The 22,500-nt window shown below is 35.6% G+C and overlaps 3 protein-coding genes and 1 long non-coding RNA gene across 23 annotated transcripts; 2 read left to right on the top strand and 2 right to left on the bottom strand.

Annotated features, from left to right (window-relative positions):
* Nucleotides 1-511: 511 nt before the first annotated feature.
* On the bottom strand, nucleotides 512-6,554 carry LOC106372368. 3 transcript variants are annotated; one of them, XR_007316994.1, is made up of 12 exons: nucleotides 4,509-6,554; nucleotides 4,138-4,377; nucleotides 3,768-3,897; nucleotides 3,187-3,339; nucleotides 2,818-3,053; nucleotides 2,665-2,734; nucleotides 2,323-2,529; nucleotides 1,886-2,115; nucleotides 1,686-1,764; nucleotides 1,428-1,565; nucleotides 883-1,269; nucleotides 512-791 (listed from the first exon to the last, which is right to left on the bottom strand). XR_007316994.1 is itself a non-coding variant. In XM_048742377.1 (11 exons), the coding sequence occupies exons 1-11, from the start codon at nucleotides 6,305-6,307 to the stop codon at nucleotides 1,063-1,065; spliced, it is 3,489 nt and encodes a 1,162-aa protein (XP_048598334.1). In that variant the 5' UTR covers nucleotides 6,308-6,554; the 3' UTR covers nucleotides 512-1,062. The 3 variants fall into 3 exon arrangements, 1 of the variants encoding a protein (XP_048598334.1); XR_007316993.1 differs by having other exon boundaries at nucleotides 512-778; XM_048742377.1 differs by having other exon boundaries at nucleotides 512-1,269.
* Nucleotides 6,555-7,294: 740 nt separating this feature from the next.
* LOC106372369 (zinc finger CCCH domain-containing protein 55) lies at nucleotides 7,295-10,436 on the bottom strand. 3 transcript variants are annotated; one of them, XM_013812569.3, is made up of 8 exons: nucleotides 9,287-10,436; nucleotides 8,987-9,166; nucleotides 8,734-8,913; nucleotides 8,554-8,654; nucleotides 8,229-8,474; nucleotides 7,867-8,131; nucleotides 7,741-7,793; nucleotides 7,295-7,644 (listed from the first exon to the last, which is right to left on the bottom strand). In XM_013812569.3, exons 1-6 carry the CDS (start codon nucleotides 10,174-10,176, stop codon nucleotides 7,893-7,895), a joined length of 1,836 nt encoding a protein of 611 aa, XP_013668023.1. In that variant the 5' UTR covers nucleotides 10,177-10,436; the 3' UTR covers nucleotides 7,295-7,644; nucleotides 7,741-7,793; nucleotides 7,867-7,892. The 3 variants fall into 3 exon arrangements, with proteins under 3 accessions (XP_013668023.1, XP_013668024.1, XP_013668022.1); XM_013812570.2 differs by having other exon boundaries at nucleotides 7,867-8,134; nucleotides 8,554-8,645; XM_013812568.3 differs by having other exon boundaries at nucleotides 7,867-8,134; nucleotides 9,287-10,434.
* Nucleotides 10,437-14,402: 3,966 nt separating this feature from the next.
* On the top strand, nucleotides 14,403-17,676 carry LOC106372370. Of its 16 annotated transcripts, XR_007316995.1 has the most exons (12): nucleotides 14,405-14,767; nucleotides 14,837-14,980; nucleotides 15,058-15,151; nucleotides 15,230-15,442; nucleotides 15,551-15,716; nucleotides 15,799-15,903; nucleotides 16,016-16,127; nucleotides 16,197-16,300; nucleotides 16,398-16,479; nucleotides 16,612-16,767; nucleotides 16,874-16,987; nucleotides 17,075-17,676. It is a non-coding gene; the product is annotated as an uncharacterized LOC106372370 (long non-coding RNA). The 16 variants fall into 16 exon arrangements; XR_007317006.1 differs by having other exon boundaries at nucleotides 14,404-14,767; nucleotides 15,799-15,924; nucleotides 16,398-16,767; XR_007316998.1 differs by having other exon boundaries at nucleotides 14,404-14,767; nucleotides 15,230-15,447; nucleotides 16,398-16,767.
* A 3,804-nt stretch (nucleotides 17,677-21,480) lies between these two features.
* Nucleotides 21,481-22,494, top strand: BNAA10G29920D. The gene is made up of 2 exons (XM_013810042.1): nucleotides 21,481-21,786; nucleotides 21,943-22,494. Exons 1-2 carry the CDS (start codon nucleotides 21,481-21,483, stop codon nucleotides 22,492-22,494), a joined length of 858 nt encoding a protein of 285 aa, XP_013665496.1.
* Nucleotides 22,495-22,500: the final 6 nt, after the last annotated feature.

Genomic DNA, 22,500 nt, shown 5'->3' with positions numbered 1-22,500 from the left:
ACATGAATATAGATTTATAGAATATTTTATAAATATTAAAAAGACATTTGTATATGAATTTTGCATGTACTAGTTGGCCGGCAAAAAAATAATATGGATTTTGCATGTGTAGTACATGACAACTCAGTAAAAAAATATGTTTTTCTTCAAGTTTGACAATGTTGTTAAGAACTTGTTATACTCCCTCTGTTTTTATTTGAAAGTAGTTTTAGTTAAAATTGTGAATATTAAAAAAACTTTTACTTTTGAAAAAATAGTATTTAATATAAAAATTCAACTAATAATAAAAAGATATGAATTATTTGATTACACAACATGTAATAAATGTAAAGAGTGTGTTTTGGATTATGTAAATATCTTACAAAAAACATTTTTTGCTAAAACTACTTACATATCAAAACAGCTGGAGTATAACACTAGCCCAAGAAAAACAAGATGAATTTTGGAGGTGATATCAAATGCTCTTTAATATATGATTCAACTCAATTTACTCACTATTTGCACAAGTAGATAAATAAAAAAATAAAGTATAAGGAAATCCTCAACTAATATCACTCAATGCAAAATCAAATCTGTTTTTTCACAAGTCAATGAATTGAAAGAATCTACAATCAAAAGGATTAAACAAGAACCACAAACGTGAGAGGCCACCTTGTCTTTCGCAAGGCCCCATGACACACCATTTTAAACATCACCAAAGAAGAATAAAAGAAAGCTATAACATGAGATCTGTTATATGCAAGTCTCTTTCAATCACTCACTTTACGTTTCCCGTGATCTGTACAACGTTGCTTCAACGTATTAGACAGTGGAGAAGTTAAAGTCTACCACACGAACAAAACGATTATACATATAGAAATAGTTCTCCTTTTTCTCCATTACCTGAGTAAATTCTCTGCATCTCAAGTATTTCCATGTTTATCCTGTGATGTGTATTCTCTTTTCTCCATGAATCTGAGCATCTTCTAATATTTTATCCACTCCGTATTAAGCTGAGTATTTGCATAGGAGGCCACAAAAACTTTTGCTGGTGATGATTTTGGTCAAAGAGATGCTCTACAGTTACAAGGGGTATCTGTTTGATCGGTTTTGTTCAAACCATCTCGGAGCTGGTGATGGGTCCCTACGTGAAGAACTCCATCCTTCTCTCCAGTTTCTTCTACTGTTACTGAAAGGATAATTAACATCTGGCTCTGCTCCAGATGTGCTGGCTCCATCACGTCTCCTTTGTGAATTTTGCATCTCTTCTTCAAGATCATACTGAGAACGCTGCAAGAAGTAACACAAGAACATAAATACTCTCGGGGTAAGACTAATTCTAGAAGAAAGTAACAAATGTCGTATTCATTCAAAAACTCAAATCATATTTTTTTAATTCCCATACGAGGAAATGAAAACAGATGTGTTATAGGTTGAGATGCTTTTACCTTTGCAGGGTCTGAAAGCACAGCATACGCTTCTCCAATCATTTTAAATAATTTATCAGTATCTCTGCGTACTTCTTCTCCTATCTCCTTCCATAACCTCTCATCTTTACTCTCGTTTCTTGTCAATGACTGACCAGCCTTCAATAAGTTATAAAAAAAAATTAAGCACTTATAATAATAGCTTGCAGCTGTTTGCTTTCCGCAATAGAGCTGAATTCACAAGCTCTCGAAAGTAAACAGTTTCAGCATATGAAATACCTTGTCGGGATGATGTTTGAGTGCGGCCTTCCTATATGCCTTTCTGATATCTGAAGCAGAGCATGATGGCACTACACCCCTGTCACAAAGTAGGTCCCATTCTAATTAGCAAAGCATTGACATTCAACTCATATACGAACTAGAGCATGTAACGCAGACATTGGCGAAATAAAATCAAATAAGCAGGATAGTCTACTTACAAGACGAGGTACATATCCAACGAAGTTTCTTTCCTTGATTTCTCTTCCAGTTCAGAAAGTCGCATACGAGCTTGTCTAATGTCGTTGGCCAAATTAGTTACTCTGTCGTGAATCCCAGAGGTCTTCTCTTCCATTTGCTTGGTTAGAATATTCACATATCTATGCATGTCACTCGCAGCCTGTCCATAATCCCTCAGCATCTCGAACAACGTGGCCCGTCTAGAAATAGCCTGAGAAAAAATTAGAAAAGGATAAACAAATTAAGTGACATAATGGAGTACTTTTTCAGACAATAGGATTAATTGATAAGAGACTCGCTGCCAAATCTTTCTGTATATAAGTGTTATACAATGACACTGAGACCTTCCAACTACATGTTGTGGGCAGCGGGAACGTAACAGAACAAACCAAATAAGGAAATTTGCTAAGACAGAGACCTTTGAGTAATTTTGGTCGAGAGCAATGGCAAGACTGCAGTCTGCAATGGCGTCAGAGAGTTGACCAAGAGCTTTATATGCCGCAGAACGATTACAGAAACACACAGCTGTAAAAGAACGTGATTCCACGTTGCACGACAAGGCTGCTGTGTAATGTTCAACTGCTTCAGTGTGTCGTCCAGACTTAAATGCTTCATTCCCTGCCGACTGCGATTTCGTAGGAATATCAAAACGGTAACAAAAGTGAGAAAAACGCAGAACTAATGTGATGCCTTTATATATACAATTAGTTCACAGGTCAAGGTGAAAAGGAGGGGCTTGCTCAGAGGAGGTAGAAAATACCTTAAGGCGCAACAGCTCACGTATGGTAGCAGCCAACGGGATGAAATATTCAAGAGGTTTGTTTCCATCTCTGTATCGGAGTGCAAAGACGAGACCTGTCAGATTTCATCTCATCTTTCAAAAATAAACGTAAAAGGAGTGCATCTGATTCACCTTTTTGTAGCAGATAGTAATTGTTCTTGCTTCTCTAGAGAATTAATCGCCTCCTCAAGCTTTCCCATATGGAAATATGATTTAAGCATGAGACGGCACCGCCAGATTCCAAAGTTTATATCTTTGGGAGTGTCATCAGAATCTGGGTATTTATTAGCATCTACGGGAAGAGAATTCTTTCCAGCCAAATCAATTGTCTGCTCACAAAGCTTTATTGATGCTTCATACTTCTCAAGCTGTAACAAAATATAAAGAACGCAGGTTTCTTAATCTTTTCCTGTATGAATTTTCATAGGTTCTTACTCAGATTTCTCTGACGGTTTTAAATTAACATTTTCAAGTGATATTCTGACAATGAGTGAAACATACCATCAAAAGCGTCTCTCCCTTCATGGTGAGTAAGTTTTCAGAGTATGGACTTATCAGCAGAGCTTCTTCCAATATTTCCAAAGCTTTCTCAGCATCAGTTGATGTTCTGAGCTGCAAACGACAGCCAGCTTCATGCATGCATTCCGAAACTCTCTGCAAGACAAAAACAATATTGACTAGTCAGAAAGAAGAATGTGTAAATGCCAGTCTTCTATTTGAGAATATGTAGAAAATATTTAACTGGATACAGTATAATACTAAAGAAAGAGATTCTGAGACAGATATCAACTGAACAGCAATTAGAAGGATGATCAATCTCCATCATGTAATAAGAAACAACTAAACACCATAGCATAACGTAATTCTATAGCCACGCATCTCAATGAAAAACATCAGCCATACAATTAGTATGGTTGAGTCCAGATCCTAAATCAACTAATACAAATTATAAGATCCAATCTACAAATAAGGCCTTTGGAAAAATAAGTGTCCGACAAGTGTCCTGCTATCATATGCTATTTCATAAACAAGAAAAGTTTACAAATAACATTGGGTCCCTTCAAAAGAAGAGAGAACTCTACCTGTGCCTTTTGTAGACCTTCAGAAGCCTCCACACTGATTTTGCGGTCCACGCAGATGTCACTTCCAGTTTGCAAGCATTTTTTAAAGTACCTGGATGCGTCTTCAATCTCCCCAAGTGAAAGATAACAACTACGAAGACAAATCCCAAATAAGCCAATAAGACATTGTAAGAAAAGTTATAATTGCTAACTGAGGACGAGCATGACTAGCAAGGTAGCCCAGGCAGCTTAAGCTTAATGCATACAAGAGAAAATATCACATCGTTCATTTCCAAGTACAAGCTCTCGTATCAAAATCTAAAGGTTGCTAATAATGTTTATCTTGGCTCGTTATGAAATATAAGAAGGTTTAAGGAAGGTCGATTCTTACTTTCCAGCTCTGACTTGAACTTTAAGGAAGTTGGAGTCTATTGAAGAAGCCATCGCACAATCTGCTATTGCTTCTCTCATTCTTCCAAGGGCCATGCGTGTTGCAGCACGGTTGCTGTAGCAAAGCATCAGTGCCCTGAGACAGTTTCTAGACGTCTCGATTTTAGGCACTGAATCTATCCCTTGAGTGTAAGATTCCTCAGCTCTGGAAAGATCTCCATTTTTGTAAGCATTGTTTCCTCTGGAGAAAAGGCATTCAGGAAAAGGTTAATTAAACATAACGATAGAACCCAAGGAAGCAACAATAACAAAAAGACAATCAGAACACTACAGGAACAATGAGTAGAAGAATAAAATGGACTTGTAAACAACCTTAGTCGCCACTTTTCACATGCTTCTTGCGCTGCATTAGACACATCTTTTTCGTCTCGTGCTTTATCCATCACAGGATTATTTATAGGCTTTTGTAAACGAGTAAACGGATCCCTTTCACTGGGTTTCCCCGTGGACAGGTGTGACTGAACACCAGTTACCGGCGAGTGTTGTGGAGATTTGAATGATGAGGCATTTGGAATCAAGATATATGGATCCTGCCCAAGTGGAACTGGATACTTCTTCCTGCTGATACGCTTAGACGTTGATTGTTGCCCTTGCACTCCGGAAAACGATGAAGCAGAAAAGGTAAAGCTGGAGCTAGCAGCATTTGAATTAAACAGGGAATGGTTGTCATTTTCTTGCCTATCAGGCCTATAGCTTGAAGTAACCTCACTTTCTGAAGCTGAGGCGAAAGTATCACTACTAGTTTCCATCTCTTCCGCTGCTGTTTTAAAACTTTCCGTCTCAGCCCCAGATATAGAATCTTCAGCAAGGTCATCACCCTCAGCACACTCGCCAGTATTAAGTCCCTCAGCTGGATAGTTATTAACTTCATCCTCGTCGTTTATGTCCATACGTTCGGTTGCAGCAGCTAGCTCTGCATCAAACGCATCATTTAAAGCAGCAGGAGGTATGTTGTCAGGATTCACAAACTGATCTGATCCAGCGTTAAAGTCTCTAGAATCCGCAGTCTCTTCATACGGAGATACATCCATCGGTGAATAAGAATCAGAAGCCTCGCTCGTTCCTTGTGGAAACGCACTTTCTGCAAAAGCAAATTCATTTCCAATATTAAGCTGAACTTTCACAGGCTGCTTAACCCCTTTCCTTCTCCCTCTTGAGGTACCAACATTGTCCTTCTTTGCATTAAACCCCAGTTTCTGATCCAAGCTAGAAAAAGGGTTTGGCTTCAAATTAGGGGTCTTGAACTCCATAAAACTCGTCCCACCACTCTTTCCATTACTCGAGAAACTGAACGCGGAAGTATTAACTGTAGAGGCCGCATCATGAGCATTTCGATGTTCACTTGGCTCTGTACCTACAAAACTATAGTTCATCGGACATGAACTGCTAAAGCCATGAACTTTCTTCTCACTCACACCTCCCTGGAGTGATTCTGCTGCTGATGAACGCCCTATGTTGATCCCATCAGTAGCTAAACCTCCTCCAACGTTCAACTTTCGAGACAAATCATCAGAGAGTATCTTCTCCCCAACATAATCCATCGATGCTTTGGCTTTGGCATTATCATTCATAACCTTCTCTGAGATATTCAACTTCTCCAAACCTTCATGGATCACACGTCCACCTGTACTCCACGAAGAAGAAGAAGAACCAAAGCTAGGATCAAGATTGAGTTTATTCTTCAAGAGAGATTGAAGCTGCTCATCATCATCATCCACGTTCCTACCCGCATTGGAACGAGAATCCTTGATATTGAGATTCTGCATATCACCAGGAAGCCTAGAAGCAAAACGCACATCATCAACCCCAATCTTCAGCTTCCCCAAATCCTCCAAAACTTGGTCACCAGAGCTCGATCCTCCAAACACGAAACCTTCGTGAACGCCGCGGCCAAATCCGGCGTCGTCGGGAGATCCGCGGTGGAGAAAGGGGTTGAATCCCTGATGAGGAGCAGGAGGCAAGAAATCGGAGGTGACGGAGGGAGGCTTGACTTGCCTTCTGACCTTGGAGAATCTCGGCTTCGAGAGACGCGAATTGAAAGCCGGGTCCGGGTTGTTGGTGCTTCGACCCGATGCTGAGAAAACCGGATTCAAGTCCCCGAAGTTGCTCATTCTCTATAGACTCTCTCTTCGATTACAATTTAGAAAGAAAAAATCGTGAAGGGTGGAGGAGAAGAGGTCAGGTCTCTACCGGCGACATGGGAGATCCATCTGATGATGATGAAGAAAGACGATGAAGTTATTTTCAAAATTAATTTTTCTGAATTAAGAAAAAGAAATTTTATTATTTTAAAAAAATGATTGCTTTGATGTCGCCGTCCTCCCTTGTTACCATTTTTTCTCACCACCTTCCAAAGAGTTTCTTTCATGACCTAAACCAATATTTGATTACCCTCTACCCATACCATAACACATGGTTTTCAATCTAACCACACACCTTTTTTTGTCTAAACTCAACCAACAAGGCAACCTTTTTCAATTTGAATCTACCACTTTACACACGAGACATCTATTTCCTACTAGGTTTCTATCAATGTAGTTGCAAAGCTGTGATGTGTATATAGATCTTGAATCCAGTGTCCCAAGACGTCTCCAACCAAAAATTGTCATTTATTTGCACTTTGACATTTTTTTCTCAAATGCGTAGAGCATTAATTGTCTTTTTTTGACTTCATTTGCTGCATTTCAATCACATACTACTTGGTCCGTTTCAGTTTAATTGAAAATAAGTGTAATTTTATAATTTATATACAAAAATTTATTAATTTTATATTTTAATATATATTTTTTTATTAATTGAAATATAGTTAAATGTATTAGTAATAATATATTTATTTAGTAAATATACAAAATTAAATATTTTTTTAATCTGTGTTTAATTCTAAAACGACAATTAAAATAAAAACAAATGTGCTTACTGAGTGAAATATGAAGATCACTAAGAGCTTTGAACACTACCACTAAAGATGGAAGATATGATTCAACTTAGTATATGGTAAACAAGGGTCCAAAAGTGAATTGAAATTTCTAAAGGCTAAACACTCTTATAATTTAGCTGCACATAAGGAACTGTGGTAAATTATATAATAGTCTAAGAAACGGCTTAATGATAATATATATATAATGTTGCAGAACCTTATATTCTTCTTTGGTACAATCAGAGACTCATGTGGTCTATTACCCCTCCCCCAACACAAACCGGAACAACCACATGAGAAACCAAAGCAAAGTGAAATTAAAGCACAAAATAAAGTTATCCATATAGATATTTGTCCTTTTAAAAGTATGTCTCACGCAACCGCTTGTTAGTAGTATAGTATCATCTGATTGCGATCTTCATGCGATATTATCATCATCTCTCCTACCTTCTTTCTGTTTCTCCATTTATATATATATATATAGCTTACATATACATTATCCTACTTCCTTGTGTATGCCTTTTTTACTGTCTGCACAAAACCAAAACAAAGAAAAAGTTATCAACATCAAACATTAAACAATGTATATGAACTCATTCCCAACATTCTAGATCAAAGAATGCTTACCTTTATTACATACACTTCTTGTAGCCTCATCTTATCCATCAGAAGAAAAAGACCTGAGTCCAAAACAAAAAGGTTTGTTATCCTATATATAAACCGTGAAAGAAAGAGGTTTGAGAGTACACTGACCCTTGGCATTTATGAGGTGAAGAAGCCTACTGCATCAGGTTACTGGTAGTGGCTGGTGGCTCATCTCCATTAGTAGAGGAGACGGAGACTCCAGCATTTGCATTAGTTTCAGCAGAATCATCAGTAGCTGTTGCAGAAGGGAAGAGATTACTAGGAAGAACAAGCTCTATAGGGCTTCCAGTGTCGGTTTCACTCTCGTTGGTCCCTTCTTTTGCACCGTTTGAGTAGTTATTGCTGTTAATACTCTTTGAGTTGGTCTCATCAACTACTGCCACAACACAAAAGCAACAACAATAACGAGATTTCAAATCATAGTTAAAACTTTTTCACATTCAAAAGTAAGAGTGTTCATTTCACCAAACCTTTGAATGCATCTGCGCTAGTGAGATCAGATTGAATATCAGGGCTTTGGTTGATGGCAGATGGAAAATAACCAGGAGACCCTACGGAGAAGCTACGGTGATGATTAGACACTCCTCCACTATTCTTGAACTCAGGAAGCTGCAAATTAATGACGCGTCTTCTTTCAAGTTCAATAGCTCTGTGCAGCTCAGCTTCCTCCATTTTCCTTCTCATCATCTCCCTCCTCTCATAGAACATCTTCGAACCTACCATATAGAAAACCAAACCAAGTTAAGTTAGTTAACAACAAACGCAGAAAGTAAACGAAACAAGGATGATACTAACCAAGTTGGGGATCAGGATCAATCCCAGATGGACTGGAACATGGGGAGTAATTCCCACGCTCCATCTGCTGCTGTAGCAGATACTGATGCTTCCTGCTATCACTTCATTTAACAAATGACACATTCAAACACACAAAAGACAAGAAAATTTCAAGGGAATGAAAAAAAGAAGGCAGCATACTTGTCAAAGGCTTTGCCTTTTTCTTTGTACGGTTTGACGAGAACACGTGAGTCGCAAATGAAATGAGGATTCCCTCTGGCTAGTACAACCTTCACAGTCTCAGGCTGGGCGAATGAAACAAAGCCAAACATACGCTTCTGTTGGTATGGGATCCGCACATCTTGCACTGTTCCAAAAAGGCTTCACAGACAAAAACAAATCATTAATACTCCGCTGAATCTTCAATATAAATCTATGGTTGTCAAGACATTACCTGAAGTAAGTAGCAACGTCCTCATCCTTAAACGTGCTCTCAGCAGGGAATGTCAAATAAATCTGTCTAGCTGCCGAGTTAGACAGATCACCAAACTGCATTGCCATTAGCTCCATCCTCTCAAGCCTTCCCGGGCTGCTGCTCCAGTATCTCTCATCACCAAAAGGCAATGCACCATCTCTACATCAAGAAGAAACCACAAAGCTCAAAACTTCAAAACAAAAGCTGCATCCACACAACTAAAGCTACTTCAAGCCATATCTAAGAACTAACTGTGAATGAGTAAGTTCTAATGTTTACCTATGAGCATGCTGATGCAAGAGAAACTCCATCCTTTTCTCATAAGACATCTGAGGAACCCTACCAAGGAGCTGAGAAGCCAGCCTCTGCTGCTGATAAGCCATCTTCAACCTCATCATCTCCTCATGCTGCCTACCAAAGCTCTCAACTTTCCTGGACGAATCAGCCACAATGCCATTACCATCAACGTTATCCGGAAACCCTCCATGGACAAACTTGCAGCTCTCTCCGTTCTTACACAACCCTCTACTGAAATACACACAAGGTTTGAATCCAGCGCCAAACCCATCTTCTCCAGACCCAAAAGACGCATCTGCCGAGAAACTCCTCCTGTGAAGCAGATGGGTCTCTCCATTGTCAACCGAGTAGTCTGTAAGATCTACAGCTTCCTCGGTTTTCGAATCGTCTAGAAACGAGAGGTAATCATTAAGCTGCTGATCTTCCAGCAAATCAGATTCAGCACTAGCAGCATCTCCGTTGCTTTGGTGAGAGCTCAAGGGCTTCAAGATGCTTCCATTAGCAAGGCCCACACTGTTGACTGACCATGGAGAGGTGGGGGAAGGAGAAGAAGACGGAGAGTTTCTTCTGAAATCCATAAACCCATTAGAGAGAGGGCTCCCTCCTCCTCCTCGGCCGTTGATGGGTGGACGAGAGATGGGGTTAAACGGAGAAGGAGACGTCGGAGTAGAAGGCGAGGTGAAGAGACCTAACTGACCCTTCACTTTTAAGATAATGGACTGAAGAACTGTCTCAGGTCCAAGAGCGAGACGCATCAAGTCCTTCTCGCTAAAGTCTTGTAAGAGAAGATACCCTATGATCTTCGGAGCGTAATCTGGCTCCAAGATCCTTATTTTCGTTAAAAGCAAAGTTGTCGGGTCGCCGGAATCCATTGTCTGTCTGCTTCACTCCAAAGGAACTAACTTTAGGGTTTCGAAAACAGAGGAGGAAGAAGAAGAAGAAGAACAGAGCAAGCAAGAGAGAGAGAAAGATCAGAGCTTTAAGTAGATAAGAAGAAGGGAGATCCTCCTCTTCCTCTTTACTCGCTTCTTGTTTTGATTTTTTTGATTTTTTTTTTTTTTTAATTTGAATCTCACTCTTCAGTCACTCCTATCTTTATCGCTCCAGTTGGTGCTCTCTCCTTACTGGTAAGACCACTTGGGGAAATGTTCTTCTTTTTTTATTTTTATTACAACTTTCTAGGAAACTGTATTTTCCTTTATTTTTAAAAAAAATATTACGGAAAAAATGGTTGATGCTCTTGCTTTTTTTTTTTTTTTTTTCAAAGCTCTTGCTTATTTTATAATCTGTTTAGTAATATACGGATTGTTTTTCTTATACGAAGATCTCTCTCTATATTATACAAGGTTTGACGAAAAACAAAACCATAAGTTAAAACGCAATTAAGGAAGTTAAGATTTCACAAGATTTTTCGGTACTTTGTATTCAGTATTTTCATAAATTAATTTTATAATAGCCAGCGCTTTGTAAGGAAAATTATGTAACCTTTTCTAAACGATGGGAATATATAGTTTTTTAGGAAAAAAGGGAAAGAATTAAGAAAAGAAACATATTTTTTTAGATTTATGTAAAAAAAATCTACAAGTACTGTTAAATCAGTGTCAGAGAATGGCGCGTGTGGATGCCAACTTTTTATTAGACAGGCCTTTTTTTCTTTCTACCGGCTGTGTTTGCTACGCGCGCGTGGGGTCAATCTCTCTCTCTTTTAAGGAATCACGAGGGAGTTTTTTTTTTTTTTTTTCACTGTGCGTCGTAACGTTTTTTTTGTTTGTTGGTATGCATTATTGGTTTTGATCATAATAAAAGTCTTTTGTGATGTGAAATAATTAGACGGTCGTGATTAACGGAACAAGAAAATAATTTCGGTGCGTTTTGTCTCAACGATTGTTCCCATGTGGTGCGGTGTGTGTCCTTTCTTTCTGAGTCAACTCGGTCCTGTTTTAGGTTTATATAGGTTCTTCCCGCGGGGACCTTTTAAATGGTTTGGCAATAACAATCGTGTCGGAGATTTTTCAACCTTGTCATTGTGTGTTTGAGGACCTCCCTATAACTATAGTTTGGATGATAAAAAAAAGGAGAAGATGTAATAAACATAAAGAGTTTTATTGATCTGTTGATGAATGTTTAAGCTGATAAAATGTGATTAGCTCAACTGATTTGTTGAAATGAAAATCGAGATTCAACAATCACAATGATTAAATCTGCAAACTAGTTAGATTTGTTTAACTATATATTGATCACATATTAAAGATTTACATATGGGTTCGGACTATAATCAAAACCTACTAATGAGACTTCAAATGGCAACAAATAGCAAATTAGTAACAAAAATTTCTAACTATACATATCTAAGCATTTATGTTATTACTAGAACCGCATTGTAGTTGTAATCGCATTGCAGTTGTTTTACATGTTACCATTCAATAGTTTTCTTCTTGTAATAAAACTCTTCATCACATTTAAGACCCAAAGACTTTTACATGATTTAATTTAATTGAACTAAGCTAACTAACCATCTTTTGATTGTTTTTACCCATATCAAATTGTTAATACATTAATGCCAACAAACGCATTTGCTTCTAATACGAAGGGGATTAGTTCCCAACACAGTTAAACTGTTTTCTAGAATGGCATTAGAATCATTATCTTATCGCATTGAACCACAAAATAAAAAGTAGATAATTATACTATATTATACGTATATAAAATAAATAAGTTAGACATACGCACTCACATGGATCCAGGAAGGACATATGCACTAGCATACGACTTCATGGATTAACCAACCACTCACCAATAAAATAATGAAGCCACAAAATATGAGACAAAAGAGTCCTTCAAAAGTTTAACCTTTATGCACATGACCTTGAACCAGCTTTTTTAACTCTCTTTTCTTTTATATTTACCATTTCCTTCTAACGATAATTTTCAGAAACAAGAATATTCTGTGACTCTTGTCTGTTCTCGAATGAAATTTGTAACCAAGTAAAAATGATCCCTTAACCAGACAGTTTTCCTACCCTTAGAATACATGATGATTCCAACCTTTAAGAGATATGTTTTCCAAATTACTACAAATTTTAAAATATGTCACTACGAGCTAGTTTTCTGCCACTATAAACTAATATTAAATTAAAAAAAAAACAATTAGTTTGTAATTTGCCCAGAAAATCAACATAATTTCCCCACTTTGCGTTAACTAATGCCACAACTAGATTCAGAATATGAAGGGAAACCAAAATCATACCATGATAAATCTCATGCGTGTTTGAACAGCTTCATGGTAAGCCAATGAAAGTAGACAGAAACAAGTAATGCTGGTAGAGTCAGTGGGGCTAAGAAGCAGTAGTACCTGGAGATTGGTGTTTTATAATGAAAATATGATATTACAACTAGAGAAACCAACCTGATATTACATCTAGAGATCAGACAAACCTTACACTAATAACAAGAATGATACACCTGATATATATATATTGAACAACAAGAGTGTGTGTACACGTACCTGTCATTCTGGATAGCTTGGATTATAGGATTGCCAGAAAGCGGAAACAGTTTGGACACTAGAGCTGCAAACGCAAACCCAACGAAGGAAATGGAACCAATGATCACTAAGAAGCATCCCCACAGCTTCATCAATGTAAAGTGACGATTGAGAGGAATCTGAGGAAGAAGATTAAATCAAGTCTAGATATGAGTCTAGGGTAAAGATATTTGATCATCATTAATTTCTATTAAAGCCTAAAAATATGGAATCTAGTAACAAACATTATTTTTCATATTGGCAAGGGTAAGGAATATGCAATTGAGGATAATTCAATCGAAACAGAATCTTAAAATGTTGTTGTATGCAAAAGAAAAAAAAAAGATCAACAGAGACTGATCAATTGCATGGTATTGATACGAAATCCCTAAAACTACGAGAGAGAAACAAGATGATGGAACACCAACTTACATCGAGTGATTGTTTCCCTTGGGTCGAAGAAGAGAAGCGTCATTGACGACGTAGCAGAAAACTGACTAAACTAGAAAATTTGGGGATCACCCGAAACATTATTTATTTAGTTCATTGGGTAACAAGACAAGGCCCAATAATTATGTTTTTGAATCTTAAATTTAGGTCTTTATATAACTTCCGAAAATATTATACTCCCTCTTTGCTTTGATATTTTAGATTTTGTTTTTATATTTAAAATATTGAATTTATAATATAATTAATATTTTTTACCAAAAATTAAATAACTAATGCATTTGGCTTTGTTTGCGAATAAAATTATGAACAGTCCTTCTAGCCATGAACTTACAAATCATTTTTTTACATAGTCATCTAGTCGACTTCGAAAGGAAACCATTAAGTGATAATATAATATATAATCCAAATTTGAAATGATTTCCAACTGTTGTTGCGGATAGCCAATACAAATCACTCATATGAAAATCCATAAGTGAGAAATAAATTATCATAGTAGAGCAGTAGAACCAGTCTCTTATTCATAATTTATTGATAAGTTACCTGTCACAATGAAGACCGTTGCGGAATGGCAGAGTTATTTAACGGGATCCTATAAGTGGTATATATATACCAGTGTCATGATCAACTACAATTCATTTTAAGGCTGTAAAATTTATTATGACAGAGATTCACATACAGTTTCATTTTTAATGATTGACAAGATTGTTATAGTGGTTGACAAGTAAAGAAGAAAAATTAAAAGTTTCCAGTTAATTAACTTAATAAACTTTCTCTTATTTAGATCACCAAGTTTTTTTTTTTTGTTCAATCTCGATCTTGCAATGTCGTCTCCAAGTTACTACGCAAGCATCTTATGCAAATATCTCCTGATCATAGGTGTGGTCGCAACCTTCTTCATCGTCGTCTTCTTCAACTTAACCTACATCAGTTCACAATATGTCGATAGTAACATATTCACCATAAAATGTGAAGAGACCGGGCCTAAGGAGACAACTACGAACTTGAGCCACTTGATGTTTGTGTTGGTGGGGAGCTCAAGTGCGTGGAAGCATCGAAGAACTTACATAGAATCATGGTGGAGACCAAACGTGACACGTGGCAATATCTTCATGAACTTATATTAAAAAGAGAAATACAGCTCCCATGGTTCTCCAATAGCAATCGAGCTCCTCGATGCCGCCACAAACGCCCGAGTCACCTCCGACTTGCGGCTCGAGATCGTAACGCTGCTGATATCGCCGAGGAAAGCTTCACCACCGAGGAGTTTAACAGGAATATTCTCCGACCACGGGAAGGGAAACCACCATTGCTCGCCGGAGACCTGACTGTGACGCTTGAAGACGGGGTCGGAGTAGTCAGCGGCGACGTCACTTTCACAGAAAATTCGAGCTGGACGAGATGCAGGTTAGGTGCTAAAGTTAGACAACAAGGAGGAGTTGTGGAGGCCATAAGTAGAGCGTTCGTGTGCAGAGATCGTCCAAGAGGAGAGTGTGAGTAAATTCATAGTTTAGAAGACTTTATTTTCACCCGCATTTGGTAAATCAATTTTGATTATGCAGCTTATTCTGATTCTAAGGTACACGACATGACCAAACACGGAGTTAAAGAATCTCTTGATGGATCCCAAGACGATGAGGCTCAAGATTGCAGATCTTGGTTTAGCCAGAGCCTTCACTCTCCCTATGAAGAAGTATAACCATGAGGTAATAATCTCTGTTGATCTGTTTGAGCTCAATGTCATTGTATCTGGTTATAAACTGGTTCTTTTCCATTGCAACAGATATTGACTCTATGGTATAGAGCTCCAGAAGTTCTTCTTGGTGCCACTCATTACTCTACAGCTGTTGATATGTGGTCTGTTGGCTGCGTTTTTGGTACGTTTTACTCACTTCAATATCAATCTTTACTTATAAAAACTACGGAAACTAACGTTGTTTCTTTGACATTGACAGCTGAGCTTGTGACCAACCAAGCGATTCTTGCTGGGGACTCTGAGCTCCATCACTCTCACTTAAACTTCTTAATCAGACTTGAAAAAATTCTTCGGTAACGTCTTCTTCCGTTGTTGTTGCGTAATCAGCCTTCGACGCTCTCCGTCTCGGTAGATCGTCGCAGTTCATTGTTGCTTGGCTTCTCCGTTTCTGGGACTCGGAAAACATCAAGAAGTATGGTAAATTCATGGGTATCACTCTACTTCTCTTTGATGAGAAGGTATTGTATCCAAAAAAGAGAAGATTATGTACTTTCGTTTTTTTGGTCGCTATATGTTTCAGATTGTCTCTCATCACACTGCAAGGAACTATATGAAGTCAAAGAAGGCAAATAAGAGTTTGATTTCAAGGTGGTCACCGAGACCGTTCCAAAATGAGCGTGATTATGTCCCGTTGAGCTCTATGGCTTGGCCAAAGACGAGTCTGATTACGGATGATACACAACAAGGTAAGTAAGCGTACAAGTGGATTTATTTTTATGAATCAGAATTTTAAGAAGAATTTAATCTGTTTAATTTTTATATTTATAGCTTCAAGATAGATAACAGTGACCTTCGAGAAAGGAGGCAAGCCTACTGTTAGAGTTGCTAGCCTTGGCCACGCGTTGCATGTCTGGCTCAATTGAGAATACCTTGGTAAGATGTGAGATTGAGAAGGTGCATAGCTAGATGTTCTCACAAAAATTATGTGCTAACAAAAACATTCAAGTTTGATGATGAAATATGTGATTTTCTTGTGTGTGAACAGGATAGTGTGTCTTATCTGGAGCATAGATTCACATGTCACACGTAGTGTTTCCATCTTAGGGTTGAGCTCTGGACCACTTGATCTCACTGAGAAAAACAAATGGGGAAACAAGGTTTGTCATGAATCGTACTTTCTCAACCTCCAAGGCAATTTTGATCTGTTTTTTTTTTCAAATTTGTAGGTGGGTATTGAAGGCTAGAAGCTCTATATTCACACGAGAAAGGATAGAAGAAGGTTAAGTGGCAGAAATTCTCATGAAAAGCACCAGGATTTACCTGGTATCAGGTGGAGTTACTAAATATTTTCAGAATTGAAAAGATATATTTGTCATTTAGATAGCAAGATGTGATCTAATGAACAATATTTGAAATATCTGTTGCAGGCATGCGCCAGGAGTTTAGTAATATTAAGTTTTCTTTTTCCATCTGAAGAAGATTCTTTAACGAAATAAGGAAAATAAATAAGTATGTATTCCTCTTAGTATCACTAGACATGAAAATAAAAAATTTGTGCTCACTTCACCACCACAGGTTAGTTTATATCTAACTTAGCACCAACATCTTATGCTCATTTGGTATTCCTCTTACTGTCACTAGATATTATAGACTGCATACTGGGAAAGTTGATAACTCTGAAACATCACATGAGTGGTGCTATATCTCATGCTCCAAGAGCTCCTGGAAACTGCGGCGTGGGCTTTCATCTTTCGTGTGTGGATCATATCATGATGAAAAAGCTGTTGGCATTGTAAGGTAATCTATGATGCAATTGGTTTCATACATGATTTAGGTATGCTCACAAAAAAAAAATCAGTTTAACCCTTACACCTAACCAGTCGTCTCTCTCTTTGATGACAAGTACCGGGTGGAGATGGCAGTATCAGATGCATCCGACTCTGCTCTGTTTGTAGCTTTCGATGCTGAGATGAACAAGCTGATCAATGTTCCTGCTGCATGAGTGTCTCAAGGCATGGTAACATCAATCAATTGGCATCTGTTATTTGTGTGTAGCTTTAGTAAAATTGAAAGGACTGTTTAGTTATTTGTGATTGTCCAACAGGGCACCAGCATGGAGGATGCACATAACATTGCTTTCCCACAGTGCCTCAGAGACATACTGGGGAGGGCCTTAACATTCCAGCAGAAACTTTCAAGGTTTAATTTCTCATCAAAGCATCAGTCATTCACCTTAATTTCTCTGTATATTTACGTTTAAGCACTCCAAGCATTATTGTGTTATGTATACCCATACTCCTCCACATGGAGGTGATGAAAACACCGGCAATGATGTTCCAGGAGCTATATATAGAGATACTTCTGAAGCTCTTTAAAGAGGTGCTCCAGTCAACAACGGCGGACCCATTACTCATGTCATGGTGAAAGGCAAGAAACAGCCTCTAAACCTACCAAAAACCATGTTCGCAATGGTTAAGCTTCAGATTACTGGAGCCTAATGGAATGTTGCAGACTTCCACAACTGCTTTTTGTCGTTTTCTTAAAAAAAAATCTTTAATAAATGTGTACTTGAGCTATTTGGCTCTGTATTTCAGATGACTTAGAAAAGAGCCTCCTACAGTTATTTATGTGTACTTGAGCTATTTGGCTATGTATTTCAAATGACTTATAAAATAGACTCCTTCAACTAATTTATATTTGCTTACACTTTTCAAGTGTATTAAACGAATAACTGGTAACAGAGTCAAATATATTGTTTCACCTGCTAGCTGATTCGTTAAAATGTTTTTTAATAGTTGTATGAATTGTTAAAATCTAACCTTAGCTATTTTGACCCGTTTTAAAGTGCATGTAACATCTCTTCTTAAACACACGTCCACTACAAGAAAGCTATGTTTATGTCCTTTTGCTGATATTTTTAACCAAAGAACTGGTAAGAGATACAAATATATTGCAATTCCTTCGCGACGTCTTACATATAGAAAAGTATAACAACTCATTCTCATCATATTATCGATAATTTGTATTAAAACAGTGAGAGCAAAATACATTCCCAGACTCAACCACGTTGTATCTTAGGGTCACACAGCATATCACACTTTCTGTGATAAAAATATCTATGTTGTAAAGCAACTTGCGACAAAATAATACTCTGTCCATCAGGTTCCTTTGTGTACGTTTTTTTAAAGCGGGCCAATGAAAAATAAGCATCTAATGAAAAACAATTAATCAAACAAGTAATAAAAAAAGGATATAAACCTTAGATAGAGTGTCCAAACGAAAATAATAGGCCAATAATAAACTATATTTTTGTCATGTCATCCCTCTATTTGTTTTTACAAAATGATCCTTTAACTTTTTACTTAAACAATTATAACCGAAAATATTTTTTTTTGTGAAATATATTATTTATATAAATATAATTATATTTTATATTTACATAATAGTTTGTAAAGAAATATTTAGTGTAAATAATATCATAATTTTATAAAATACTAAAATAAATTAGGTTGGTTTTCAACTTTCACAAATAAAAAGTATTATTTTTAAACTTAAAAAAGAATATATCAAGAATATTCTTTTTCAGGAGAGAAAATAGAAAAATATATTGGAGACAAATCCATCTCTGTTATGAAATTCCTCTATTTTAGAGAAAAAAAATAGAGGAATACATGGGAGATGGTCTAAGGCATGGCCGACGTAAATGATCGACGTTGAGATTTCAAGTTTTCTGATTCTTACTATTATAATGTTTCAATATAATTTGAATATTCCCTTTGCTTTATAATATAATGATTTAAAAGTATTTTTTGTTTCACTATATAAATTGTTTTTATATTTCAATGTAACTTTATACTTATTGGATATTGTGTGGCCAATTAAATTATGTAAATTAATGTGTAATTGATTAAATTTATATATTAAATGACAGTTTTATAAAGTAATAACTTTAAATATTACAGATTTTAATTAAAACTGGATGATATAAGCCTCAGATAGAGTGCTACGTAGGCGAAAATAATCGGCCAATGAGAAACTATATTTTTGCCATGTCACCTCCTCTATTTGTTTTTACAAAATGATCCTTTAACTTTTTACTTAGATAATTATAACCGAATATAATTTTTGAGTGAAATATATTATTTATATAAATATAATTATATTTTTTATTTACATAATAGTTTGTAAAGAAATATTTAGTGTGGATGGTATCATAATTTTATAAAATACTAAAATAAATTGGGCTGGTTTTCAACTTTCACAAATAAAAAATATTATTTGTAAACTTAGAAAATAATATATCAAGAATATTCCTTTTTAGGAGAGAAAATAGAAAAATACATCGGAGACAAATCCATCTCTATTATGAAATTCATCTATTTTATAGAAACAAAAGAGAGGAAAACATTGGAGATGGTCTAAGGCATGGCCGACGTAAATGATCGACGTTGAGATTTTAGCTTTTCTAATTCTTACTATTCTAATGTTTCAATATAATTTGAATATTCTCTTTATTTTATAATATAATGGTTTAAAAGTATTTTTTTTTGTTTCACTATATAAATTGTTTTTATATTTCAAAAAAAATTATATTTATTGGATATTGTGTGGCCAATTAAATTATGCAAATTACAGTGTAATTGATTGAATTTATATACTAAATGACAGTTTTCTAAAGTAATAACTTTTAAATATTACAGATTTTAATTAAAATTGATTACATTATGAAACATATAGAATAATCTATAAACTAACTCTATATAGATATGAGGACAAAATTGTAAAGTGGTCTCACCTTGAATTTATCTCATTATGTGCATTTCCAATTGTAAGGAGATAATCAACATCTAATATTATGTTACTCTCAGTATATTAGAAATGGTCGAACCGTAAACCAATTAATGATGATGTAAGTAAGACATAAAAATGTATTTCCAGTTATCACAAATATAGAATTAATTGACAACAACTTAATTATGTCAAGCATAGGACAACATAGGACAACATAGAAGAGTTTTTATACTTTCTAATATTATAATATCTCACTATATTAGTAGTCAAATCAGTTTTCTTTAACACAAATACTCACTTCATTCTTGAAGTTTAAGCTTTTCTATCTCATGATATTAGTAGTTTGATCCAAAAAAAAACTATCGAATTGTACATTATAATTGGAGAAAGAAAACAAACAAAAATCAACCAAAGACTTTTAAGGTATATGAAACAAAAATTGGAAATAGTAATTCTCTGCAATTAAAGAATAAGACAATAAAATTGTAAAAATACAAAATAAAACAAAAAAATGTACACAGAAAGAAAGATTGAGTAAACTAAAATCATAATATAATTTTGCATAATTGATAGTACTCAGTTACACTAAAAAATCTAAATTTACAACATACACAATTTTGTTTACATCTTTAAACATGTTATCTAATTAAAATGATTCTAAAAAAATTCCCAGCATGAAGAGTCAAAAAATATACGATAAAATATAATACATAACGTTAAAAATACATTATCACTGATCACTAAAAAATCATGTTAGTAGTAATAAAAATGAAATTACAACACATTTATTAAACCCATAGAACGGCACACAACAAAGTGTTATTAAATATACAAACTACAAATTAAATATGCTCAACGCAAACACACATAAAAATGATACATCATATTTGAATATATATTTAAATAAATAATTTTAAATATATTATATTCTTGATAATTTTAAAATTGCTTAACAGGAACTAAATTATTAAAAAATTAATATACAAATAAAACTAAAGCAATATTTTGTAGCGTCAAAATAATAAATGAATAAAAATATATTATGTTAATAAAATAAATTTTAGATTTTAAAGACTTCTAATTCATGAAATATTACAAAATTCAAAATTTGTTTATTACAATTAATATTTTACCATTAGATATATTAAAATAATATTCTAGATCAATGTTCAATTGTCAGTTTTCAATTATTATACGTAAAAAAATATTATTAAGTGCACTTCTTTTTTTGAAAAGGGGGTTTTATATTTTAAGTAGGTTATTGGAGTACTTTTTCTTTTCGTGAATTTATTCGAGATGAGATTCCGATCTTTTAAACTAAGATAATTTATGTTCTATACATAATTATATATTTTTAAATAACTCTAAAATCTCGGACTTGATTCTTCATATTTTATTAGTTAATTGTGTTATTTATAATAGAAATACTTACTTCAAACTAAAAATATATAAAAAAACATTTAAAATTAGTTATATATAATTTAATATACAAAAGTTTACATACAAATAAAAATGATAAATGTAACAAATTTAAATATATTATCCGCGCGTAGCGCGGAAAACGAATCTAGTTTAAATTAAATGTTACAAAAACTTGTGTTTCCAAACACTCCTGGTCTAACATCAATCTTATTTAATATAACAAAAAAAGAGAGTAAAATTCAAAATTTTTTTTATAGAATTAAAATTCAACCTTGTGCAAAAATAAACAGGTACGTAATGGGTGATGATGATAGTCTTTTCTTCGTAGACAACATAGTGGATGTGTTGTCAAAATACGACCACACGGAAAAACGTTACATCGGAATGTTTTCGGAGTCGACAAAATCAAATTTCCGCTTAGCATTTGAAATGGCATACGGAGGAGGAGGATATGCTCTAAGTTATCCTCTGGTCGAGGCTTTGGTGGCAAAACTAGATGAATGTATTGAAAAGTATCATTTCATTTGGGCAGGCGATAAGTTACAGAGTTATTGCTTGGCTGATCTTGGTGCCGATCTTATCCCGGAGAAAGGGTTTCATCAGGTTTGTCAACAATATCAATTGAGTATCACAAGATTAATTAGCTTTCTTATTTGCCTAAAAGAATATGAAGTTCTTTATGGAACGTGACAAAGAAGAATAATATGGTTTGGACAAGAAAATGTATCTCATAAATAATATGTGATTAATATGCGATAGATGGATCTACGAGGTGACTTGTCGGGTTTGCTCTCGTCACATCCAACGGCTCCTCTTCTCAGCCTCCACCACTTCGACGCCGTAGCACCACTTTTCCCTGGCATGAACCGTCACGGCTCAGTCCTTCAAATTATGAAAGCGGCCAACGTAGACCAATCACGGATGCTACAACAGTCGATATGTTACGTCAGAGCTAGTAACTGGACCTTCTCGGTCTCGTGGGGATACTCTGCTCATGTCTATGAGAAGATATTCCCACGAAGCTACTTGAAGCTTCCCATCGAGACATTCCGTCCTTGGCTCCGAGGATGGTTTCCGTTTTACATGTCTAACACGAGACGGGTGTCTAGAAATCCATGTGAAGCTCCTCATTGGTTCTTCTTTGATTCGATTGAACAAGTGGACGGAGGAGTTGTTACTTCCTACACAAGGAAGTTTATTAGAAACATGACTTCTTGTTCTTTCTCTTGTGATATTTCTGCGGATCCTCTTGCTTCGATCCGAGTCTTCTCTCCCATAACTCCCAAAGAGGTTAGTTCATCCCATGAGTAATTTAGT

This window comes from Brassica napus, chromosome A10 (assembly GCF_020379485.1).
Source record: "Brassica napus cultivar Da-Ae chromosome A10, Da-Ae, whole genome shotgun sequence".
Lineage (NCBI taxonomy): Eukaryota > Viridiplantae > Streptophyta > Magnoliopsida > Brassicales > Brassicaceae > Brassica > Brassica napus.
This window is presented reverse-complemented; position numbering and strand designations above follow the sequence as displayed.

Coding starts and splice junctions, on each gene's coding strand:
- LOC106372369 (XM_013812568.3), bottom strand. CDS start 10,176: ATGGATTCCGGCGACCCGACAACTTTGCTTTTAACGAAAATAAGGATC. Junction 8,655..8,733: donor AAAGGCAAAGCCTTTGACAA/GTATGCTGCCTT, acceptor TGTTAAATGAAG/TGATAGCAGGAAGCATCAGT. Junction 8,475..8,553: donor TGATCCTGATCCCCAACTTG/GTTAGTATCATC, acceptor TCTATATGGTAG/GTTCGAAGATGTTCTATGAG.
- BNAA10G29920D (XM_013810042.1), top strand. CDS start 21,481: ATGGGTGATGATGATAGTCTTTTCTTCGTAGACAACATAGTGGATGTG. Junction 21,787..21,942: donor CGGAGAAAGGGTTTCATCAG/GTTTGTCAACAA, acceptor AATATGCGATAG/ATGGATCTACGAGGTGACTT.
- LOC106372368 (XM_048742377.1), bottom strand. CDS start 6,307: ATGAGCAACTTCGGGGACTTGAATCCGGTTTTCTCAGCATCGGGTCGA. Junction 2,530..2,664: donor GTGAGCTGTTGCGCCTTAAG/GTATTTTCTACC, acceptor ACGAAATCGCAG/TCGGCAGGGAATGAAGCATT. Junction 1,566..1,685: donor TCAAACATCATCCCGACAAG/GTATTTCATATG, acceptor AACTTATTGAAG/GCTGGTCAGTCATTGACAAG.